General features: G+C 38.0%; 1 protein-coding gene across 2 annotated transcripts in view; it reads left to right on the forward strand.

Annotated features, from left to right (window-relative positions):
- Window positions 1-30: 30 nt before the first annotated feature.
- The window catches only part of loxl3 (lysyl oxidase like 3), a 28,348-nt gene continuing 2,478 nt past the window's right edge, over window positions 31-25,900 (forward strand). Inside the window, exons 1-13 of one of the 2 annotated variants that reach the window (XM_023352327.1) lie at window positions 31-319; window positions 4,855-5,187; window positions 5,827-5,990; window positions 8,028-8,245; window positions 11,826-11,885; window positions 14,051-14,107; window positions 15,333-15,540; window positions 16,463-16,643; window positions 18,565-18,719; window positions 19,840-20,010; window positions 23,262-23,421; window positions 24,815-25,058; window positions 25,564-25,679. In XM_023352327.1, the coding sequence (XP_023208095.1) occupies window positions 4,863-5,187; window positions 5,827-5,990; window positions 8,028-8,245; window positions 11,826-11,885; window positions 14,051-14,107; window positions 15,333-15,540; window positions 16,463-16,643; window positions 18,565-18,719; window positions 19,840-20,010; window positions 23,262-23,421; window positions 24,815-25,058; window positions 25,564-25,679 (2,059 nt within the window). In that variant the 5' untranslated portion in view covers window positions 31-319; window positions 4,855-4,862. The remainder of the gene's footprint in view (window positions 320-4,854; window positions 5,188-5,826; window positions 5,991-8,027; window positions 8,246-11,825; window positions 11,886-14,050; window positions 14,108-15,332; window positions 15,541-16,462; window positions 16,644-18,564; window positions 18,720-19,839; window positions 20,011-23,261; window positions 23,422-24,814; window positions 25,059-25,563; window positions 25,680-25,900) is intronic. The other variant, XM_023352328.1, reaches the window with a different exon arrangement.

Raw genomic sequence — 25,900 nt, forward strand, 5'->3', positions numbered from 1 at the left:
CAGGGAATAAATCCAGCCCCTTGCAGCTGTGGAGTCCCATCCTCCTCTTCCTCCTTCCTCTCCTCTTCCTCCTCCTCCTCCTCGGTGAAAGCTGCTGCACAGCTGGCAAATTAACGACAAGAGTCGCCACACGGAGCAACTGGTGGGTCGCTGCCCCGCCGACTGGACTCGTGCGTGATGATGGACATGAGTTAGAAAGAAATCCAGAGTTATTTCTCACTGATCTGGCGGAGGGGGGCTCAGGATCAACACACGGAGCAGGCAGCACCCCTCGCTCCACTGGAACCGCTATAACCTCCTTAATACTTGGCACCACAAGGTAAGACAGACACGGTTTTATTGGACGTGATTTAGCCACCTGGATACGTTAAGAGAAGTCAATGGGGCTGTTTACTCATGATATCATTTGTCTGCATTGTAAAAACTGTATTTATTCTTCACCTTGCAAAGCAAAACTTTAAGCTTCTGGTCTTTTTATGTGCGTTCTCAGATAAATGCTAAATACTAGAGGTTAAAAATGCTAGGTTATAAATATGCTAGAGCTGGAACGATTAATCGGGTTAATTGAGTCGAATTGACTATTGAAATAATCGTCAACTAATTTAATAACCGATTAATTGTTAAGTGGAGTATCTACCGACTCACAAAAGAGAGATCAATAGCTCAAACAACAACAACATAACCGGAGTGGTAATTAAGACAAAACTACAAAAAATACATACATTTTGCATTTAAGATTAAAAACAAAGCTTGTAAATATGTTCTACGCCAAACTCCTCAAGTGGCTACTTTTAGCAACTCTCTTTAGCCCCTTTTGCGATCCAATTATTAACCGATTAATTGAAAAAATAATCAACAGATCAGCCATATAATGTATTGATATCATAAAGTCTACTTTACGTTAGAAGTATTGTTTCAGTTACAGGTGCATTCTTTGCTACAAATGATCAAGTCTACGCTAAAGAAATTGCTACGTTATTGCATTTTAGGCAATACAATTTTTATTTTCTTACTTATCAAAACAGTAGATTTTTTTTGCTGCATGTTTAAATGCATTTCTAATACTGCGTGAAATGGCTCATGTGGTTAAGTGAAACATTCTGCGGAATGTGGACATTTTAAAATCAGATTAATCGTCAGAATAATCAATTAATCATCAAAGTAAGCAATTGATTAATCATTACTGAATAATCATTAATTGCAGCCCTAAAATATGCAGTTCAGAACATTCATGATCAGCACCATGGTGCAAACGCATAAGAGTTTGCACTCTTTATGACTCTTTATGTCATAAAAGAGTTTAAAAAAAATAAATAAATAAAAAAATGTTTTAGTTTCCAGAAAGATGAGACACCACATGGACACCCTGTTATTTTAGAAGGTGAATTTCTACTTGCAGCCAGCGTCTGTTAATCTGTATGATGTCTTGCAAAAGTATTAACACCCCTCAAACCTTTTCTGTCCTTGTCCAACGTTCATATTTAATATGTAGTGTAGTGTTTGTTTGTACTACATAGTGTTTTATAACTCTGCTGTCGAAGGAAAGATTTTCAGAGTTTTTTGGGGTTTTTTAAACAACAACAAAAAAAATCTCAAGAGTGTGGCAGGCACCTTGGTTTAGCGCCAGCTTTCACTTCTATTCCAGCTGCAGGCCTTCGGGGGACATGTCACTAACAAATAACTTACAGCTCAACCATTTGGATGGAGAGCGCCCGGAAGGGAGCAGATTCCAAGTTTTGACCGAGTTTCTAAATTTGGATTTGGTTCTGGACTTTGGCTGGACCGTTCAAACAAATGGCTTTGCTTTGAGCTAAAACGTTTAGTTTTTTCTTCTTCCAGGATTGCTTTGCATTTAGCTCCTCCTACTTTTCCACTCAGTCTGACCAGCTTCCCTGTCCTTGCTGAAGGAACGCATCCCCACAGCATTATGCTGCCACTTCCTTGTTTTACAGTGGGGATGGTCCGTTTAAGGTTGTTTCTATTGCCCACATTGTTTTTCATCAAAAGATGGCAGCGGCTGCACTGGACTTGATTTAAGGCTATTAGAATAAAGGACTACAAATGCACACTTAAGATTGTTAATTCTAAAAGAAAAAAAAAATCACAATAAGTCACTACTTTTCATCAGTTAGTCTCTGAAAAGCCTTACAAAACTCACTGAAGTTTGTAGCTGCAACACTATCAAATGTGAAAAAAGTTCAAGGCGAGGAAGTTTTAAACCGCAAACCTTTTCGATACCGTTTAAAATTCTCCATCGAATGTCTCTGAGGCCCCCAGCTCGCTGTGAGGAGGGACGGAAATCATTACGGGACGAACTGTAAATATGCAGCGCTGCACGTGGAAGCACGGAGCTCTGTCTGCTGGACTCTGGCGACTCCAGTGATTCAGAACACGGCGCAGCCATGGACCTGCTTTGGTTTCGGTTAAGACAGAAAGGGGAACAGATGTGTGAGAGAGTTCCCACTGAACGCTTGTGTTCAGCCTCCATAGAGCTGGAAGGAAACAAACGAAGAGATTTTCTTAGTACAAAAGTAGATGTCAATAATATATCAGCTTTATAATTCTGGTGTGTTTTTGTGCTAACTGAGTCCAGACCAGTTTGCCAAGACATAAAAGAAATAATGTGCAAAAATACAGCAAGGGAAGCTTCTGAGAGCCAAATCTGCTGTCTGCGAAGTGAAGCAATTAACAAATTCTTTGTTCGTTTGGGCCTAGGATCTGGCTTAAACAGATTGGGATTTTTTTTGTTGCTTTGACGGTCGGTCAGGTTACAGAACATGTTTCCAGACATGCAGCTCTGACCCCACTGTGGTTCTGCCGTTAAAAGCTTGTCATAAAAAAACCCCCACTGTGTAGTCGAACTCAGAACGTGTACTCAGTCCCCACGCTGTGGTTCCTGTACAAACACGTCACACTACGGTATTTGTACCCCTGGAGAACGCTGCTGCCCCGAAATTAGTTTAGTTATCAATAGGAGGCCTGTGTGTGGTGCCCAGTAAACAACCAGCTGCAGATACAAACATGGATCAAAGCAGATTCAAGACTTTCAGGAACATTTTGTGGAAAAATATGTGGAGTATTTTATTTTTTTATGAAGTGTGATCTATTTCCTATTTTCCACACAACAATCCATTCCAAAACAACAATAAATTACATGAATGTCATCAAACAGTAATTATGATCAGGAACATGAACGAGTAAATGACAAAAACAATAAATAAACAGAAAAAATAAGCAAAAGTTACAAAAAACATAAATCAAATAATTAAAAATCCGAAGCTTCTTCAACTTTGCTGCAATACAGACAACGTCACGTCTACAAGAACTCTTTGAAGAATCTCAATTAATGAGTCGCAACATTTAATTTCCCCTTTGGGATCAATAAAGTAATTTTGAATTTGAAATATTTCAAGAATTTTGAACCACAATTTAAAAAAAAAGCAATTTTTTAAAATGAAAATAAAACAATTTTCAAAATTATTCATACCGTTCAAACTGTTTCCTGTCTTCTAATGTTACTATAACAATCTTGTCTGGTTTCTGTTAGGATTTTTATGTGATAAACCGACACAAAATAATCTGTAATTGTGAAGAATTCATGGTTTTCAATATTTTTTTTCTTTTCTTTTTTTCTTTCTACAATTAAAATCTGAGACACTGCGGTGTGTATTTCCATTCAGTCTGATCCCTCAAACTAAAGCACAGTTTGATCATCTACCTTCAGTAGTCACCTAATTATTTAATTTCCATTTGGGTGTAATCAAGTATTTTTGAAGTGAATTCATTTTATTATGTGTTTTCCAGCCACATTACGCCATTTTATAGCACAATAAAGTAACCGTGTTAGCTTCAGTTGTCAAAGAAATGCTAAATATATCAGATAAAACTTAAAATGAATTTAACTTAATAATTTAACGCCTTGAAATTGGGCCTCTGTCTCTTTAAAAACGCCTGCTCTTTCTGTAACTGCCTTCAGGAAGTCATCACAACATGGCTCCTCTATTAAAGTGAATAGAAACTGACCGTTGTCTGTCTTTTTTAAATTGCTACATTGGCGCTTTTTCTTATGAAAAACCCCTTGTTTTATGTTTTGAGTGAATAAAAACTGAATCTGCCATGAAGTATGAATAATTCTAAGTTCATCTGGACTCCAAAAGACGTAACTTCTGTGATTCCCACTGAACGTGACTCTATAGTTTTGATTCAGTTTGACAACAAACACCCCAGAAACCTCTGAGAACCAGATATCAATTTTCTTTGTGTTCATGTTGGTCAATCACAGAACATTCCAATAAAATAATTTAAAAAAAAAAGAAATACACTGGTATTTGTTGTTTGTAACGTGACAGAATGTGGTAAAGTTTAAAGGGGAGGACTATTTTTGCTGGGTATCTTAAGTATCGAAGGATAAAAAATGTCTTCTCTGAGAATTGTTATGAAATGAGGCAAACAGGCATTTATTTTTGTAGCGATTAGCCCCCCAATTTGTTGACGTATGGCCTGACCAGATGGTACGAATTAAAATGCCAAAGTAGCTCAACTCACATGAACTTCCTCACAAGTGCTGACCAGGTTCCCGCTTCATTCTGTAAACTTTTTAAAATGATTTCTTATTACTTGTTGCGTTTCTTTATGTAATTTATTAATGATTTTTTTTGTTCAAGCAGCAGTGCTGTGGCTTTTTGGAATTGACCTTAAACTCCTTGCAATTGTTGGAAAAACGTCCAGAGACTCTTAAGTGGTCAAGTTAGGAGTAGGAACAAACCATGTGAATTGTTAGTTACTTCTTACATTTTCCTGGAGTTAAACATCTTCATACCCTTGTTTTTCTCTCTCTCTCTCCTTTGTTTGCAGCTGAAAGGATGGAGAAGTCGAGGCACACGCGGCAGTTAGCGGTCAGCCTTCTGTTTGGATTGTGGTTTCCTTGTTGTTTAACCCAGACCACAGCGCCCAGCAGGGCCAGCGTGGTCCCTACTCCGTCCGGGGCCCCGCAGCAGCTGAAGGTCCGCCTGGCCGGATACCCCCGCAAACACAACGAGGGCCGGATAGAGCTCTTCTACAAGGGAGAGTGGGGAACCATCTGCGACGACGACTTCTCTATAGCCAACGCCAACGTCCTCTGCCGACAGCTGGGCTTCGTCTCAGCCACTGGATGGACTCACAGCGCCAAATATGGCAACGGACAAGGTCAGAGCCCCGTCACTCAGTATTAACATGGGGCTTCAGTGTTAGTAAATATAGACAGTGTTATGTGTTTCCAGGCACACAGGGCCATTTTATAGCACAATAAAGTAAGTCTGTTACCTTCAGTTGTTATAAAAAATGCTATATATGTCAAACATGACTAATTTAAGGCTTTGAAATCGAACCTCTGTCTTTTTAAGAAGCTTTGACTCTTTCTGAAACTCCGCCTTCAGGAAGTCGTCACAACACGGCTCCTCTATTAACCTTTTAACAATGTTTTTACCAGCATGTCACTGAGAGGTAGCTCCTACAATGAGCTCAGCAGGGCAACAGCTCCACCAGGTGTTTGCTAATTGCTGCTGGCTAGTCTGCAGGAGCTGTTACTAGCGTGTGCTATATAATGGCACTATGGAAAATACATGATTAAAAGACAAAAAAAACAAAAAAAACATGAATAAGTACCGACCAATGTGAAAAAAAAAATTGTTCTATGAAATAATTTCAATTTTAGGATTTTTTTGTTGTTGTTATAAAGTTCAGTAAAAATAGAATCCAAAATGTATTAACAACCCAGGTATGGATTTGTTTTTATCCTCCGGACTGAGAATTTCCTGGAGCCTAAGTAAGTGTCTTCCTTTACAGGAAAGATCTGGTTGGACAACGTGTTGTGTAGCGGAGGGGAGAAGAGCATCGAGTTGTGCAAGTCTCGAGGATGGGGAAACAGCGACTGCACTCACGATGAAGATGCTGGAGTGGTTTGCAAAGATGAGAGGATTCCTGGCTTTGTGGACTCAAACATTATTGACGTAAGTTGCTTAAAAAAAACTAAGACTCTTATTCCTCTGAGTAATTGAGATCTGTTATAAATTCATATAAAGGCTTTTTAAAAATATATATTTAAATATATTGCCATGGGTCATGAAAAAATGTGTTCAATACTTCTGTGGCTGTATGTCCTCTGGTTGCCACATGCCTTTACTGTACAGTTCTGAATTACAAATATATTGTTATAACATGCATCTGCATCTTACTTTACTTGTTTTAACTTATTACATAATTCAATTTTTCTCAAATGTTGAACACAACTTCTGTTATCTGTGTTTCTTTTAAAGGGTCAGAATTAAGTACAATCGACATTTTCTTTAGCTTCACATCATGTTATAATGTTGTTCCCTCATCAAAAACATACCTGGAGTGTCGCTTTGATTCTTTCATGCATGTTAATAGAGGAGCCATGTTGTGATGACTTCCTGAAGGCGGAGTTTCAGAAAAAGCAGCAGTTTTTAAAGAGACAGTGACCTAATTGTAAGTTGTTAAATTGGGAAGTAAAATTTCTTTTAAGTTATATTTGATTTAATTGTGAATTGGAAGGAAAGCGACTCATTGTTTTCAAAAAATACTTGCCTGTGAACATTTTAAAGGGTGGTGTATATTTGTATTGATCCCCCCCTTTATTCTGATTTATCTAAATAAAATCCACTGCAGCCAGTTGCCTTTGGTTTTATGCATGCTTTTTGTTTGGGTTTACCACATAAACATTCTAATTGTATGGGGGGAAAAAATAGAATCAAGTTTAATACATTTTGGACACTTGGCGATACCTTTGTGAGGCGCTCGCTTTCAAGGAGTTCAGCAGGTTTTAAGAAAACGCTAAAACTAACCTTGTTTGCTATAACCTGAGCATCCCAGTCCAGCAGGACCATGTGGTCCAGCTGGAACCAGTTTAATCTGGTCACACATCTATACCGGCTTCTAGAATCACATTTAATGCTTCCAAGGTGCTGCTTTGTTGTGCATTATTAGAAAAGAATGTTCATAACATTAAAGGACTGTCATTTTAATCTTCATAAACTCTGTCCTCTAGTGTGTTTCGGTCAAACATGGCGACCAGATTTTAATCTCTGACTGCTGCCAATTTTCTTTCCAAATAAAACCCCAGTGGAAGTGACTCATGGCTTTCACATGTACAGTGATCTGAACTGCAGTGACTGTTTTATTCAGTTTCTTTATTTGTCGTGGCAGAAAAAATCTGGAAGACGTTGCAATATGAACATATGGAACAACGAATTTCTCAAATGCTTTAAATGTATATTTTCTTTCCTGTGTTATCTGATCATTCAGACCAGGGACGCACCAAATTACTTTTTTCACTTCCAATACCGATATCTGAGATATAGTATCGGCCGATAGAGATCCAATACAGAACCACAGTTCTGCATTGACTTAAAATGTTTCTTTTTCTTAAACAAAGAGATAAATGCACTGAATTATACATTTAATAGCTCTCCATCAGTACAGCACACTTAAATATGCCAATAGATTCACAAGCTTGATGAAACATGGAAAAACAAAAAAACTTTAATTTGTTCAGTTGGTCATAATTAGGAATAGAACATCAAATGTAAAATAAATAATAAAGAAACTGAAACTGACAAATGACTACGTTGGTCCAACATGTCAAAATAAACTGCAACAAATCTTCTGTCAAATAGTTCAGGAAGTGCATTTAGAAATCATATTTGTGGTGTAAAATAAATAGTAAAGCATGTGGTCGCTCAGAGCACAAAACGTAGAATTACATTTAATAGATCTGCCCTTATGGATTGAGCACATTGTCACGATCACGATGTAGAATTTTTGTCAATATCGGGGCCGATACAGATATTAATATCAGATCGGTGAATCTCTAATTCAGACGTTCATTTTTGAATCTTTAATTTCTGCGTTTCTGGCGGATAAATTGCTTTTTTGCACAACTGTTTCTTATTCAATTTCCCGTTGCTGCTCAATAAAGTATTTTTGAATTAGAACTGAATATTTTTATTTGATCTTTTCCATTCCAGGCTCAAGTTGACGAGAAGAAGGTGGAGGAGGTGCGGCTCCGGCCCGTCGTCGGCACGGCCAGGAGGAAGCTGCCCATCACCGAGGGCGTGGTGGAGGTCAAACACAAGGACGGCTGGGCTCAGATCTGTGACGTGGGATGGACCATCAAGAACACCCGCGTGGTCTGCGGCATGCTGGGATTCCCGCATGAACGGAAGGTCAACAAGAACTTCTACAAGTAAGAAACGGGCCCAAGTAGAACCTTTGAAGCTCCAGTCTGTGGTGAGGTAGGAATGTTTACGCTGAAATTGTGTTTTGCTTTGTTCTTTTTTTTTACGAAGATGATATAGACAAAGTCACGGGAAAAAGAAAGTACATCCTCCTATATGTTAGTTTTCATGCATCATGACATACTGACAATAATCTGGCCTTGTTGGGTAATAAACTTTTGTAATCTAAAGTTATGTGAACCTACAGATTCCACAGTTTTTGAGGCGTCATGTTGGTGAAATAGAAATGCTGTGAGTGGAAAACCCAGATAAACTCCAGGCTTTCATCAGTGTGGAGGAACGTCGGCCTTCTCTTCTGGCCATGTTGCTTCGGTTCAGTGAACTTTGCAGACGTTTGTTGTGTGAACAGCTGTCTTCAGGTGTCACCAGAGCATTTGGTCTGGATGAGGTCTGGATTTGACTGGGACATTGCAACACTTTGGCTCTTTATCATAACAGATTATCTCACATTTCTACAGGTGAGGATGGTAGACCACTGGTTTTAGAATTCTAATTTTAATCTCAGAATTCACATTTCTGAGATTAAAGTCAGTACATTTTCCTCTGGAGTGTTTTTTTTAAGCATTATTATTATTATTATTATTTGTTTTTTTGTCACATCTATTTGAAATCTCGTAGTTTGTTCATATTCAACTTTTCAGTCTTAAATTCTGTTGCCACTCTCTTTTTTTAATCAGAAAATCTATGACAACTCTTCTAAAAAAAATAGACGAATGTTGAGTCTTTTTCTAAATCTTCTGTCATAAGGTTTAACATTTAGCGCTCTAATTTGGACATGTAGAACCTCTCTGCTCACTTTACTCACTTTGGAGAGAATTTTCTGGAACATTTACTCCTGGCAACATTAGTGGCTGTCATAAAACTTTTCCCTTCATGGAAAAACCTACCAGAATAATTGGCTTTAATTAGTTTGTAAATGCCTTGGAAGCACATGAAAGCTTGGTGGGCAGCAGGGATTTCTTCTGAGGATGTGGAAGGGTATTTTTTTTTTGGAAGTGGTCACTCTTTCTCATAATCAGTCGCTGCTGCTTCATAAACCTTACAGAAACATTAGAAACATGACATGATATAAATGTTTTTTCACACAGCATTTCTGTTTTGGCTTAATCCTTAATTAATAGCAAATAATCACAGGGCTGGATTCTTCTGAATGTTTTTGACAGTTGAGATTAGATTAAAAAATATATATAAAACCGTTGTACTGAAAGCTGTTTGCGGTCAATACTGACATCATATTTGATTATCATAATTACCCGTTGAATTTGTCAGCCATTTTTTGCTGACTTATCAAAACAGAATAGGCATAGAAAGAGCTGTAATGATGTTCTAACAGTCCTGACAACAGGGATTGTCGAGTTTGGGGAAGTTTGTGTGACACTATCATTCCTCTCAGAGTAAGACATTCAGAAACACAGTTTCTTTCCTTTGACTAAGCCACAAGCAGGATCTCCTTTGTTTGTCAGCGAGTGGAGATTGTGGAGGCGGATGTCTCTGCCAAAAGTCTCGAGTGACAACAGCTCTCATGGCAGAAGTTAGTTTTCCGGATCTTTCTGTCGTATATTTTCCATATGTTTATGTTTTTCTTTTTCAAAGATATTATGCTTTAATTCATCTCCTCGGCCTCTATTGTCACTGGAGAATAATCACTAACCTGCTTCCTGTTTTGCCACTTTTATTTTGGGATTGAAAAATGTATTATGTGAGCCTGAACATCTTTGAAGTATATGTGATGTATTTAGTTTTTATAAATTGCAGGCGCTCAGATGAAGTTTGTAATAGTGCAGTGTTTTACTATATCAAAATGGGGAATTTGATCTCTTTTTAAAAAATTTCTTCCACGTTAAAGGATTGGCTCAACATAGGAATTGATGGTACTTATAAATATTTGCTAAATTAATCAGAAAGTTGGCCAGGCTGCCTGCAGTTGGTGCCACATTGGGTATTCAGCATGTGGAGTTGATTGAATCATCAGGGCAGACAGAGCGCCTGCATGGTGTAAAGTGAGATGAAACATTTGTATTCTAACATTTGACTAAAACATTCATATTAATTTTATAATTGTACATTATATGTGGGCCCATCAGAACTGTGACAGTTTGCTGAATCTTTCTAAAAAATGTCAAAAAGATTAATAACAGCGTGGCTTTAACTTTCTTTATTCTCTGTGTTTTCAGTTTTAGTGATTGTCATGGTAACCATCCCCCAAAAATTGCGTTCAAAGTCCATACCAAGGTTATAATAGTTTTGGGTTGTCATTTTAGTGTGCGTTTGCTTGTTTTTATTAGTTGTTGTTTGTGAAATATTTTTTTGTTTAGTTTTTATTAGTTAATAGTAGTAGCTTTAGTTGGTTCATATTTTGGTAAATTTTTAGGTGCAGAATTAAAAAAAGGTCAAAGCACTGTATTGTGATTCTGTATTCATTGACTAGTGATGAATACTCAACAAAAGTTACTGTTTTCAAAAAATGGTGAACAACCAAAGGACTCTGGGTTTTTCTTCCAACCTTTTCAGTCGTCATTTTGCAGACCAGCTTATGTCAACAGCTGACGTGAACCACTTGTGTGTGTGTGTGGGGGGGGGGGAAACTTCACAACAATTCGCAACACTAATAAATAGATTCATAAACATGAAAACAAGGGATATTACAGCTACATTTTAAGTGTGTTTTAGTTAGTTTTATAAAAGCAAGATATAGTTCCAGAAAGCTTTTCCCCATTAATTAATGTTTTCATTTATTTCAGTTAATGAAAGTATTTTCTCAATTTCAGTTTTCATTTGTTTTAGTTAGTTTCTTTTTTCCATCCGGTCCTCCCTGAAGGAGGACACACATTCCTGGCTGCTCTCCAGTTCAGGCCTTCACAAAGAGCAGTAGGAGGGGTTTGCAGAGGGGAACTCGCGTTTTCTCCCAGCCATGTGTGAGGCTCTGGGGAGCAGCCCGGGGTCTGGAGGAGGTCAGGCGCTCAAAATGAGAACAGCCACCGAAAAAAAACCTGTAAGAGGAGCAGCTCTGTAATTCTGACTAAGAGTTGATATGGAACTAAATTTTGCCATAAACTTTGTTCAGAAAAAAAGAAAATTGAAGCTGAAAAAATACCCTTAAATCTGAAAAGTAGTTTTGAACATTTTTTTCAGTTTCAAATCTTTTTTTATTTTTCACATAATTTTTCAGTTCCGAATCGTTGTTTTTGATTATTATTGTTATTATTGTTATTATTGTTATTGTTATTATTTTCAGTTTCAAATCTTTTCTTACAAATCTTTCTTAATCAGGTTTTTCTTCAATTCCAAAACAAAAAATTTTTTCAGTTTCACTTTGTTTTTCTTTTAAACTAACTTATTGGCCCTCCATACGCGCTGTAACGCGATCTACCGGAGACCTGTGGAATGTCAGAAATGCTCCTCGCCGCTCAGCGTTGTAGGACACAGACGTTGTGTTTGAGAAGATCGAACCCTGACGGTGACAGCCAGTGTTTGAAAGTGTAGTTTCTCTCCCTTGTGTGATGGAATCCCACTGTCTCGCTGTTGCAGACGTCTGAAAAAGCGAGCTGCTGAGAAGGCCTCCGGTCCAAAGGTCTCAGCTGCTGGAAGGTACGCTGTAGCAGGAATGCCTGTCGCTGTTGCCAGTGGGTTTCCTGTTGGCTTAGAAAACAGTCATTTACTTCTAGATAATAGTCATCTGTTCCTCCTTTTTGCTTTCTGAATCTTCCCATTCAGGGAAACTTTTTTTTATTTCCTTTTTTTGTCACACAGATGGGGATCAGTCATCTTACAAAAACATATTATTTACATCTTCTGACCTCAACTATTCCTGCTTTAAAGGGGCAGTATTATGATTTTTTTTCAGTTTTATACCATCTAATAATGTTATTCCCTCATCCAAAACACAGCTGGAGTGTTGCTTCGATTCTTTCATGAATGTTTGAGGAATACTTTAATTTCCATGGCAACCACTCAGCTGTGCAAAACACCTTGATGGACCTGGCTCCGCCTTTGACGACGAAGCTCCTTCTCTTATCTTCAGTCTCAAGGCTACCGAGCTTCCTCCTCACAGAGCGCCTCTTCCCCACTCAGCTCCTTCAGACTAGCCAGAAGCAATTAGCAAACACCTGGTGGAACTGAGCATCTACTGAACTCACAATACGAGCTACTTCTCAGAGCAACGCAAGTAAAAACGTTGTTAAAGGGTCAGTAGAGGAGCCATGTTGTGATGACTTCCTGAAGGCGGAGTTTCACGAAGAGCAGGAGCTTCTTAAAGAGACAGAGGCCCAATTTCAAGCCATTAAATATCAAAGTCATATTTGATATAAATAGCATTTTTATAACAACTGAAGGTAACTTTATTGTGCTGTTAAATGTCACTATGTGGCTGGAAACGCATAATACTGCCCCTCTGAACACATTTTATGATGTTAAATGCATCCAAAATAGTTTATTTATTTATTTATTTCATCGCCCAATTTTTGCGAGATTTCGTCCATGACTGTGTCTGTCTGTGTTGTGCCTGAAACTATCATATTCTTTCACTCAATAGTGCTTTTTGTTAAATAGGAGCTGGAGATGCCTTTCATCTGTATGACTGGCTTTAATGAGGAGCTGCTGGGTTCTTCAGCTAAACGACCTGCAGATCTTTGGGTCGGGATAACAAGACCTCCATCTGGTAGAGTCTGCAAATAATTTCTAGTGTTTGGTTTTGATTAGCTGAGCCTCAGGAGACGAGACTAATATGGAGATCAATAAAAGCCATAATTCTTGCTCACTTTGATAATAGAGTTTTGTTTGTTGCTTTAAAGTTGGAAAAAAAAGACTTGTTCTTGCAAAATCTAAAAGTAACCTGAAAGTATAAAATCTGAAGCTGAAAAAAGGAATTGTGAAAATTTAAACTTTTAAGGATAAGCTGAAATAATTTGTCCTTTTTATTTTCTAATGAGAAAGTAGGAACAAGTTACCAGAGCACAAACAGAGAAAGACAAGAAAAAACATGAATTTCTGATAAAATGTCGATTTGTTGTTTTCTTTTTTTACTAAATATCTGAGTTGAAGTGATGAAGACAAACACCATCCTATGCTTTAAATAACATTTTCAGAAGTATTAAAAATGTAAATGAATTCAGTTTGTTTGATACATTTTAATCTTAATTTGCTTTTTCAAGATGAACAATTTTTATGTTCAGACAAAAGTGATTAATTAGTTTATAAAACTAAATGATTGTTTTACCAACTTGACTGTTTGATAATTGTATATTTTTTGTATTATTGTTTCATTGTGGGTTTTTTTTGGCATATTAACACAGAATCAGACATTTTTCTTTGACTTGGTTTTGCATTGTGCAGATTCTACCTGATTTAGCTCTTGACCAGATTAAAATCTAAAATCTAGGAATTATGAGCCTCTCACTGTTGCTCTGTACAAAGAGAGCTGAAGAACCCATCAATGCTCTGTCACAGAGTAGAAAGCAGATCTATACAAGTCAAACGCTGGAACTTTATGTTCACATTGACAAAGTATAGCTGCATTCAGAATATTTCACTTTTTCCTTACTGCATGTTTAGTACCAAAGCCGTAGTAATATATGGACTCACCAAACAAACAGTCAGTACTTCCACTGGACTGCCAACCAGAATAATATACACTGTAAGTAGAAAGATGTCCATATACTTTCCTTTGGTCATGTTTATGTTTTGGATTCTAGTTCTGCTTCCTGATTGGTTGTTGTTATGATTTCTGTGCAGACTCACTCGTTTTTACCTTGCAGGCAGCCATCCAAAGCTAAAGCTAGCTCTATGTCTAAACAGAGCAACCGCAGCAAAAGGTAATCTGAGGATACACAACTCATTTGGTAGATAGATGGTGTCTAAAACAAACATATATCACCTTGCAAAGTAACTATAAAACTGATCAATGGACTTGATGTGTTGGAGCGATGCATAATTGTGAAGTAGAAGAAAAAAGTCAGACTTCACATTTTCTATCTGACCACCTTTCATTCATCCATAGCTGTAATGAAATAGCCTGGATCAAAGCACATTAATGTAACATTATGCAGCTTCTACAAACTTCAAAAATGAAAAAAGTGACTATTAGCAAACAAAAAAACAAAAGCAATGATGTTGAACAGAACTGTAGATGTGATTATTTTGTCTAACATGCAGCGACTGATGCATATTTTACATCTGAATGTAAACCATGTTCATAAACTCAAGTTAGTTTTGTAGTGAACAGAGGAAACAGATAGAAACGGCACGTACTGCACAAACATAATGAAAGATGGGATTGTTATTAACACTTTGAACTGGTTGTTCATCGGTTGCCAAGCAACTGAGGTAAACACAGATAACAAAGATCTACAAAATAAAGAAGAAATTTTTTGCATAAAAATCCTAACAAAAGTTCATCAATAACTAAGAAGGATGAGCCTGAGAGACACTGATGTCTTCAGTGTTACATACTTCATATGGATATATGAAATTATCATTTTTATTAGATTATTATTATTATTGTCTTTTTTCAGTGAAACTATATTTTCAATATTATTTTTTTCCCCAATTCTGTGTCATTCTTATATTTAAAATTTACACTGCAGTTTTGTGGCTGCTTATTAAAGTAATAATAAGTATTATTTTGTTACTGTTAGCTATTAAAATTTTAGCCGCTGCCAACATGAGGCGATAACAATTCTCCCTTCTTACATACCAAATATTTTGATTTCTAATTTCCTAAAAAAGATTAGAACTGATACATATTAGTATAGATGTGTGTCATGTCAAAAAAAAGACAAATGTATGAAAATGTCATTTTGGAAAAACTTCTACTGTCCTCTTTATATATCTTGGTGTTTTGTATCTCACTTCAACTTGGTTTGTTTTTGCCGTTTTGTTCCTGTAATCATTTGTGGGAAAATATTTTATTGTATCACATATATGCCAACATATATATATATATATATATATATATATACATATATGCCAACATATATATATATATATATATATATATATATATATATATATATACATATCTCCGTCTGCCTCCCTCAGGTTGTACCTGGAGCGGCAGAAGAACCTGTACCTGCTCCGCTCTGTGGCGTGTTTGGGGTCAGAGGTCCACCTGGTGGCCTGCCCCCTTGAGTTCAACAAGCGAAACGCCACGGCGACCTGCGCCGGCGGCATGCCCGTCGTCGTGAGCTGCATGCCCGGCCCTCTGTTCATGCAAAACAGCTCTCTGAAAAAGAAAGTTAAAGTCTCGGTAAGGAGATCCTCAGGAACAGAAGGATGAAATTAAGGATTTTTTTTTTTTTTCTTCGCATTTTGTTTCGCTGCAACTTCAATATATTTTACTTGTTTTGTGTGTGGACTGTTCTCTGAACAGATGAGACCAAAAGGTTTTCGCTGTATGTCAAAAATGATGTTATATAAGCTAGAGATTTAATGAGGAGCAGCAAAAGCAAATGAGGTGGATTAGCAGAACTTTCCAACAACTGATGATGTCGTCCAGAACATGTTGCTGTGGATTATCGTCTCGGCTGCCCAGATGTTGAGTTGTTAGCATTTTATGACAGCAACGGTGTCTTCAGTCAGAGGCTTCTTTTGATTTGTGGTGAGACTGACTGCTGCTGGAGGCCCTTCCTGCCCACAGCATCAACACCCCAAGAACTTTCTGAGAATGAAATGAGTTGCATTTAATTCCCCTTTGAGATAAAGTAATTTTCAATAGAATTGAACTGAACGGAACTGAATCCAACTAAATTAAATGAAGCTGAGATGATTTGAACTGAACCAAACTAAACTGAGCTGAACTGAACATACAGTCAGGTCCTCTCCATCCTATCAGATGGATTCATTTTTCAGATTTATAAAGCTGGCAGAGAAAAAGTCGCCCAATAGTTCTAATTCAGGAAGGATATATTTTGGAGATTTTTATTTATTAAATGCATCATCTTCCTTCCATTTCACAGTTAAGCCTTTTGGTCAATCTCCTCAAATATCAATAAAATACACTGAAGTTTGCAGGCATTTCATGACAAAATGCAGAAATGTTCAGGAATATGAATGCTTTTGTAAGGTGTTGTACCTCAGCGGCAGTAATGTCGTCTAAACTAAGTGGTTAGGACGTGCCAGACTGCTCCATGTTCACACACACACGCAGAAACGCGTTTCCTTGTTGTCAGAGCAACGTGCGGCTGAAGGGCGGCGCCAGGCTGGGGGAAGGCCGGGTGGAAGTGCTCAAAGACAACGAGTGGGGGACGGTGTGCGACGACCGCTGGAGCCTGCTGTCCGCCAGTGTCGTGTGCCGGGAGCTGGGCTTCGGCAGCGCCAAGGAAGCTCTGACGGGAGCCCGCATGGGACAAGGTGAGCACTGATGAGCAGAACGACTGCAGCACAAACAACTGATCGGCACTGTACCTCTGAGCTCTGGTTGTTTGTGTAAATTGTAAATTCAATTTTGAGGGTTTTTTTTTTTGTTTGTTTTTTTTTTTAGGATCATGTGAATATTACACAACATATTTGGAGCTACGTCGTGAACTGTTGTGCTTTTCTTGGATTCATTTCACCGACGAGTTTCACAGGGATTTCTGAAGTGTTTAAAATAACATATGCAAATCAAATTTTTTCTCTCTAATTACAAACTCTGATTCAATAATCTTGATGTCGAGATTCAAAGTGCAAGTATCACAGCAGCTGCTACGATTTCAGAGGAAATGAGAATGGAACATAAAATCGTTTGGATTTTTCTGTCCCTCCGCAGAATTTTTTTTGGAGAATACTTTTTATGGATATTATGATTAAGATAAAACAATGGAAACGGCTTGATGGAGGAGCCGCGTTGCGATGACTTCCTGAAGGCAGAGTGACGGAAAGAGCAGAAGCTTCTTAAAGAGACAGAGGCCCAATTTCAAGGCGTTAAATTGCTAAGTCAAATTTCTTTTAAGTAGTGTAAGATATATGCAGGATTTTTTTCTTACAACTGAAGGTAACATTATTTGATTGTGTTATAATTAAGTACCTGAAAAACACACGGCACCGGCCCTTTAAGAATTAACTTACATAATTTCTCAGTGGAAACATTCGCAAAAAAAAAGTCTAGTGATGCTTCACAGGAAAACATCGAGGTCTACATGTGGAAACGTGCGTAATTATAATCTAGGACTTTCCTCAATAAGGTGTTTTGGGCAAACAGGCCAGAAACTCTACCATGGAAGAAAACAGGCCGTCTTTTCAGCAGCAGTTCTCGGAAACACCAGGAAGTAACTCTCTTCTCAGAGAAAGTTGGATCTGTTAGAGGAAGTGCTGTGGTCGGACTAACGTCTGACCAAACGCTGGCTGGACGTGTCTGAGACTTTCTAATGGAAGTCAGAAGCACGAGCTGCTGAAGGACGGCCATTCATGGACGCTAGTGATGCAAACATGCTAAAAGTCCAGAATTCCTTCTTGGCACGTCCAATGAATCCCTCCATTTATGGCGTGTTCGAGAAGTTGACGCGGACAATGCCCTGCGGAACAATTATAAGGCCTGAAACATTTTATTTTATTGCAATATGCAATAATATAATACATCATTTTCTAAATTTTCTTGAAAAGTCAGTGAGTCCAGGCTTTGCAGATCCACTTTAACTTGCAATAACAGCTGCAGGTATTTTGTTTCTGTTTTTTTTTATACCAAAAAGTTGTTTTTTGATTACCATTTTTGAAACGACATAAAAAGAATGAAGCTTTTTTTTAATCTTTATAAAATAGCTTAATCTAATACAGATTGTGTGAACATGAATTTTGACGTCTCACCATAGATCCACAGTTAAATTTTGGGCTTTACTTTGACTGTGCCATCCTCACATTATTCTGCTTTAATATAAGGCATTCTTTCTCAGCTGGTTTAGAGTCTGTTGCCTAACTTAAATCCTTCATGTCTCTAAAATAATTTTTCTCTATATTGTCTTTACTGAACGTGAATTAATCAAAAATATAAGGGTAATTATTAGGTGACATGTTGGTCATTAGTTGCACTGCATTTATGCTTAGAGATGTTTAAGCAAAAGTGTATTAGCAAAAATGCTAACCAACGCAAAACTTTTCAGACTTTTATTTTGAAGCTACGCATCCTGTCTTCCACGCTTCACAATTATTATACATTATGCTGGTCAAACGCCCAAAATAAAAACAGATGCATTGACGTCAGTCATTGTGATGTTTTGGATGTTTTTTCTCTAAAAACAAAGTATAATTTCCCATTGCTCCTTGAACTGGTCTGACCTCAGATTATATCTTTTCCCAGGAATGGGTCCGATCTACATGAACGAGGTGAAGTGTGTCGGGAACGAGAAGTCGATCTGGAGCTGCCCGTTTAAAAACATCACGGCGGAGGATTGCCAGCACATGGAGGACGCCGCTGTTCGCTGCAACATCCCGTACATGGGCCAGGAGAACTCGGTCAGACCGAACCGCCTCACCCACATGTTCATTTCAACTGTTTGGTTGCTTCATGTCACGTTGTTTGGTTTTAGATTAGCAAGTAAAAAATGACTTACTGAGTTTTTCACACCAGGTTGTATTAGTTTAAGATTTTTATAGAATAGCAGAATGGAACAAACTTCTGAAATATCTGTTGTTCCCATTCCTTTTAGTGCATTCATTTGTGTTTATTACCAAGTACATCTAAAAGAAAACTTTAATATTATGAAAAAGTTTAATAATTATCACCTTTCACAATGTGAAAAATAAATAGATTTATGACACGTAGAGAGAAATATTTACAGCCTTTTTATCTTGTTGACCACGGAGAACAGATAAAACCCAAAATTCAGTGTCTCAGAAAATTTGAATGTTACATTAGATCATTTAGAAATGTCTAATTTGCTGATTGGGATGTGTCACTATGACTCTGGTAATATATGAATTCAGCTTCTGGAGTCAAAAAATATTATTTTTCACAATATTCCATGTTTTTTAGATGTGCTTATACATAGATTTGCTACTCTAACACTAATCTGTTACAGAAATGTGAGATGCAAAGTTAACTGCAGGAGCTACTGAGCTAGTTAACTAGTTAGCTAACTACAAGAGATAGTTAACTAGCTAGATAACTGCAGAAACTACATAGCTAACTGCCGGAGCTAGTTAGCTAACTGCAGAAGCTAACTGTGGTTAGCTAACTTTCAAAAAAACTTGCATCTGTAACTTGCTAATATTTAAACTCTTTTCAAAATATGCTCCTCGAAAAACATATTTTAAGGTAATGTATTAGCAAAGCATTTTTTAACAGTACTTAATTTTCAATTTGCACAGCTTCATGTTTTGTTTTTTATTGACCTGATCTCCAGTAGATGCCACAAATGGTTTGCGTAAAATTTCCCCTTTCGTCAATGAAAGGAACAAAAATAAAATCTTCACTAGTAACTTTGAGCTTTTACACAAAACATACAGAAATATTTCTGACCAAACCCAGAGCTTCCTTTTGTTTCAGGAGGATTTGTGAGGAATCTGCTCCGTCTGTGTCTACGCTCTGCTATGTAGCATGTAGCATGTAGCCTAACCCCCTGGTCTCACACAGATCCGGATCACAGGCGGACGGAGCCGCTTTGAGGGCCGCGTGGAGGTGCTGAGCTCTGACGCTAACGGGACGGAGAGCTGGGGTCTGATCTGTGGTGAGACCTGGACCACCAGGGAGGCCATGGTAGCCTGCAGGCAGCTGGGTTTGGGCTACGCTAACCAGGGCCTGCAAGTAGGTTATTAACAAAGACAATTTGCTGCTGCAAAGCAAATGTTCGCTTTCTTTTGGTTTATATTGCATATGCAAATTTAATGTACTGTCAGATGGGCAGTTTGTTTGTTTTTTTAATGTTATGGTGCGTTCTTTCTGTAGAACCAGTGCAAAACTAACATATTCTCACTATGGCCATAAATGGATGATGCATTTGGACTTCTCTTCTTTTTCAGTGTAGAACAAATTATGCAACAAACAACTTGGATACATTTCAACAAGAAGAATTAGCTCCAGAATTAGATTACAGACTTCCTCTGATCCTCAAAATTAACTATAGTTTAACATTTTACGTGTTGAACGCTAATCCAAACTCTTAAAAACTTAAATGAGAAAACCAACAAACAAACAAATAAAAACAGTGTGGTTAGTCAACATTTTACTGAGGATTCAATATTTAATCTAATATAATTGGACCTGTACGTATAATTTTGACACTAGGCACAATCATTTGAAACACGTGAACTCTCTTCTTGTTATTTAAATGTATTTAGGTAGTTTCTACCAGAATCCTTCCACCAGGCAAAAAGAACTGTTCAAATCTATCTGTAAGGAGCTAAAAATGTATCTGACATCCACGGCCACGTTGAGGGTGTGTAAACGTTCTGCTTCTGTTTGAAGAAAAAGAAAACCGCATCATTTCGGCCTGACTCTAAGGTCTGACTGCAGCCTGTTTGGCAGCAGCGACCGGAGTGTGTTAACCGTCACGTAACAATGTGTCTGGGAATCTAATGTTGTTGGTCAGCCGCTACTGATGTCTGTGAATTTACTGCGTGGTCAAATATACGACACTGGGAGTCATTTAATTACATCAAGAGGCTTTGCTTAATTCGAATGATAAATAAATGTAGTTTTTTTTTTATTATTATTTTCATTATTAAAGCTGCAGTATGTAACTTTTCTAAGAAATATTTTTTTACATAGTTGTTGAAATTGTCACCATGTCGCGAAAATATGGCCTGACAAAAAAAATTGAGTTCCTCTAACTTTCCTAGTGCTAACTACAAACAAGCAATCAGAGAAAGGAGGTGGGCCTTAGCGCTGTAAATCACATAGCTCGCTGCTATGCTAATACTAAGGCTAGTTAGCATAGCCACCTATGACGGCAGATAAATGTTTTTTCTGTGATGGTAAATTGTTTCTCCGCCATTAGGATATTTAGCAGGGCATACATGAGTTGATTGACAGCGCTAAGGCCCTCCTCCTGGCTGTGATTGGTTGTTTTGGGGGCATTTCTTTAAACCGCAATGGTAGCTCAGAGAGGATGTGGAGGAGATTGATTGATTTATTTATTTATTTTTTCACAACCAACTGTCACAACATGGTCCCAGTTTTAGCAAATATGTTTATGGTTCTATACAGTATTATTATAATTATGCATATGCAATATATATCTTTCTGGACATGGAATATTTACATTGTTGCCACAGGCCTGTTCCATGTGGAAGAGCTAAAAATGGCCCCATGCAGAGCTTCTAATCAAAGTCAGAGCTGCTCACCACCGTGACCTCATGTGGAAACCACGGCGATCCCCTCGGCCTCGGCAGACTAACCAGCACATTTTCCATCGACTCCATATAAACACCGGGTAGTCTTTAGTTTAGACGGGTCGCAGACAGGACAGGAAGCTTGTCCCCCGTCTGACTCCCAGCAGGACGCTCCCACAGATCCGGATAGCGGGCGGCCGAAGCAGCTACGAAGGCCGGGTGGAGGTTCAGGTTGGGTCCAAGTGGGGCACAGTGTGCAGCACAGGCTGGACGACGAAGGAGGCCATGGTGGCCTGCAGGCAGCTAGGGCTCGGCTACGCCATGCACGCCGTCACCGTGAGTAGGAGCTGAAAATGTGTGGCACAGCTAGAAAACAAATGTTTGAAGCCGTTTCATCCCCCACTAGATGAGATAAGCAGGCGAGCTAAAACACTTAGCAACGATAGCTCATTATTTTTCCACATCTGATCATGCCAAATTGATTGAAAGGTAAAGATTTGCACCAACAAGTTGATGAGGATCGGAGTAAACAACTCAAATATTTGGAAGTCATCTTATATGAAGAATCATCACAGTAGAGGTTATGAGAGTCACAAAAACAGAAGCTAGTAAGCTAAAAATGAATGTTTTAGTTGTTTAATTGAGATGTAGAGTCAGTCACAGTAACAATAAAAAAAACATGATTCTGGGCATTGTGAAATAATTACTTGAATCTTCTGGTTCTTACGTTAAAATCATTTGACTTTTATTCCCAAAATGAATCCAAAGCACAGAAGTATATGATACATCACCTAAAAAACAATATCCTGACCACTTCCAAACTTTTACAATTCAAATGTCAATATAATAAAAAAACAATGTCTTATGACAAACCAACAGAATGAAGCAGGTCATTGTGCAGCCATGTCTTTGCGCCACTTTATTTTCAGTTCATGCAAAGAATAGCGAGTGACAGCGGGGGGGTGGAGAGGGGGGGCCATCTAATGTGCCAACAGCAGAGCTCATTTTTAGCTTAGCGCTTTAGCGTTTTTGCTAACTGTGAAGATGTTTAGCGCACTGAGCTTCCCCTAAATGAATTTTTCCAAATAAATTTTAAAGTGCTATTTAAGGTGCTATAATTCACCGGACTGCTTTGTAAACTTCCAGTTGGATAAAGTTTGACTTCTGTGTTGAAGTTTTGGCTAGCGGCTGTCTCCACGTAGCTAGCCGTTCATGCTCACGCTCCTATTTACCGTAGGGTGAAGTTCGGTTTTCCCTCCTCACTTTCTCATTTTGTTTTCCCCAATCACTTTATTTAGAACAAAATAGAACAGACAGAAGAATAGAAGATATAAACATAAATTCAACATAATAATAGACATAATGTCAACTGAAATCCCAGTGTAATACCTCAATGTATGTGGTTGTGTTGTACATAAATGTTTTTTGGGTTTTTTTTTTTAATGAAGCGATGTGCCTTTTGTATTTAAGTAAATATTGAATCAATATCTGGTTTATTGGGTATTTATTAGCATCTTTAGTATTATTTTTAAATTGTAGTTGTCTTGAACTTTTTGTCTCCAGTCAGCAGCCAAGTCCTGCACATCTGGTTTACAGAGCTGCCACATAAAACCTGAACTCTGAGGCGCCGCGTGTGAATCTGTCCTGATCATCATGCACTGTTTCTCTCTCTTTCTTTTGTTCGTTCGTTTCTGTGTTATCTTTTTTTTTTTAACCGCCGGTAAGGAAACCTGGTACTGGGACAGCAGCAACGTCACAGAGATGGTGATGAGCGGCGTGAAGTGCACAGGAAGTGAGATGGCTCTGAGCCAGTGCCAGCATCACAAAACCGTCAACTGCCAGAAGGCGGCCGCAAAGTTTTCAGCAGGAGTCATCTGCTCAGAGAGTGAGTTAAAGCCCCGGAAACAACCAGAAGGGGGCAGTAACTAGTTACATTCGCTGGAGTAACTTTTAATCACTTTCAGGAGTATTTTACTGACGCTGTACTTTTTACTTTTACTTGATTAACTTTATGATGAAGTATCGCTGCTCTTAGTTGAGAATTATTTCTGGATACACTCTGTTGGTAACTTCATTAAATGAAGAACAAACTTATTTTAGCCATTAATACACCATAAAAAAATGAGTTTTTGTCAAAGTTTCATAAGTTTCAATTTAAAGAAATGTTTCTTTTGCCTGATTTTGTTATTTTGTAATTATTCAATGAATTATTTTTATTTTGGTCCTTGAAATACCAAAACTTCCATATAACTTTAGATTTTGGTCCATCTGATGATGTAATTTTTAAATATTAACTGATTAATGTTTTGATCAGTTACTCAGTATTTTTCTAAATACCGCCTCACCCACATGTTCATTTCAACTGTTTGGTTGCTTCATGTCACGTTGTTTGGTTTTAGATTAGCAAGTAAAAAATGACTTACTGAGTTTTTCACACCAGGTTGTATTAGTTTAAGATTTTTATAGAATAGCAGAATGGAACAAACTTCTGAAATATCTGTTGTTCCCACATTGTGTTTATTACCAAGTACATCTAAAAGAAAACTTTAATATTATGAAAAAGTTTAATAATTATCACCTTTCACAATGTGAAAAATAAATAGATTTATGACACGTAGAGAGAAATATTTACAGCCTTTTTATCTTGTTGACCACGGAGAACAGATAAAACCCAAAATTCAGTGTCTCAGAAAATTTGAATGTTACATTAGATCATTTAGAAATGTCTAATTTGCTGATTGGGATGTGTCACTATGACTCTGGTAATATATGAATTCAGCTTCTGGAGTCAAAAAATATTATTTTTCACAATATTCCATGTATTTTAGATGTGCTTATACATAGATTTGCTACTCTAACACTAATCTGTTACAGAAATGTGAGATGCAAAGCTAACTGCAGGAGCTACTGAGCTAGTTAGCTAACTGCAGAAGCTAACTGTAGTTAGCTTACTTAAAAAAAAAAAAACTCGCGTACTAATATTTAACCTTTTCAAATTGTGCTACTATAAAAACATATTCTAAGGTAATGTATTAGCGGAGGTATTTTTTAACAGTGCTTAATTTCCAACATGGAGTATTTATACTTGCACAGCTTCATGCTGAAGAAGTTAACTTTTGGGTCTCTGGAAGCAACAGGAAGTGTCTTCCACAACAATTCACACACACATTGTTCCACATATTAATGCTTTAGTATAAAATGTTGATGCTTTAGAATGAAATGTTGAAATGAGACGGTCCCTCAGCCCAGTCTCTGTTCCCCCCCCCCTGCGCGTCCAGCCACCTCCGACCTCGTCCTGAACGCCTCCCTGGTGGAGCAGACGGTCTACATCGAGGACCGTCCTCTGCACATGCTCTACTGCGCCGCCGAGGAGGACTGCCTGTCCAAGTCTGCGGCCAAAGCCAACTGGCCGTATGGACACCGGCGGCTGCTCCGCTTCTCCTCCCAGATCCACAACGTCGGCCGGGCCGACTTCAAGCCCAAAGCCGGGCGCCACTCGTGGGTGTGGCACGCCTGTCACGGGTAACGTACAACATAAAGTCGGATATGGATTTAAACTCAAGACACAACGAGCAGGAAACGATGAAAGATATGTGTGACAGAGCAAACATATTGTTATTATTACTTTTTTGTGGTCGGTTAAAATATCCTTTGAAGGAAGGAAAGAAACAAAACAAACAGCCAGTTATAGTGGGATGAACTGGATCTACGCTTGTGTGTTAGAATGGCCTAATCAAAGTTTCCACAGGTGGGCTCAATAATGTGACAGATTTTTCTGTTTCTTTGTGAAGTGATTTGAAAACCTTTCATCTCTTGTCTACCTTGAGGTTTGTGGCTGTAACATGACATAAAAATGTAAAAAAGTGAATATTTTCGACAGCTTCAACTAGTTCATTAACTGCTGTAAGTTACAGAAAACAATAGAGCAACGTAGCAACAAAATACCACAACTTTCAACATTATGTTGACCTTGAAGTAGATGATTTTCTGGTTTGAGTCTAATTCATGTCGCTCTGACTTCACCCAGCCACTATCACAGCATGGACGTCTTCACCCACTATGACCTGCTGAACGCTAATGGCAGCAAAGTGGCAGAGGGCCACAAAGCCAGTTTCTGCTTGGAGGACACAGAGTGTCAAGAAGGTCAGTCTCATGCTTTGACTAGACGAGGTTACAATCTGGAAAAAAAAGAAAACATTTTATTTTATGTGATCGTCACCCAGAGAAGAACTTTGCTTATGACTGTAAATTATACAGATACTTATTTATTTGTACTCCATTCATGTGGACCATTATTCATGTCCTTCTCAGTAATAAGTGGATAATAATAGCAATCAAAACTTTTCATGTTGACCAGTTACTTC

Source organism: Xiphophorus maculatus, chromosome 19 (assembly GCF_002775205.1).
Source record: "Xiphophorus maculatus strain JP 163 A chromosome 19, X_maculatus-5.0-male, whole genome shotgun sequence".
Lineage (NCBI taxonomy): Eukaryota > Metazoa > Chordata > Actinopteri > Cyprinodontiformes > Poeciliidae > Xiphophorus > Xiphophorus maculatus.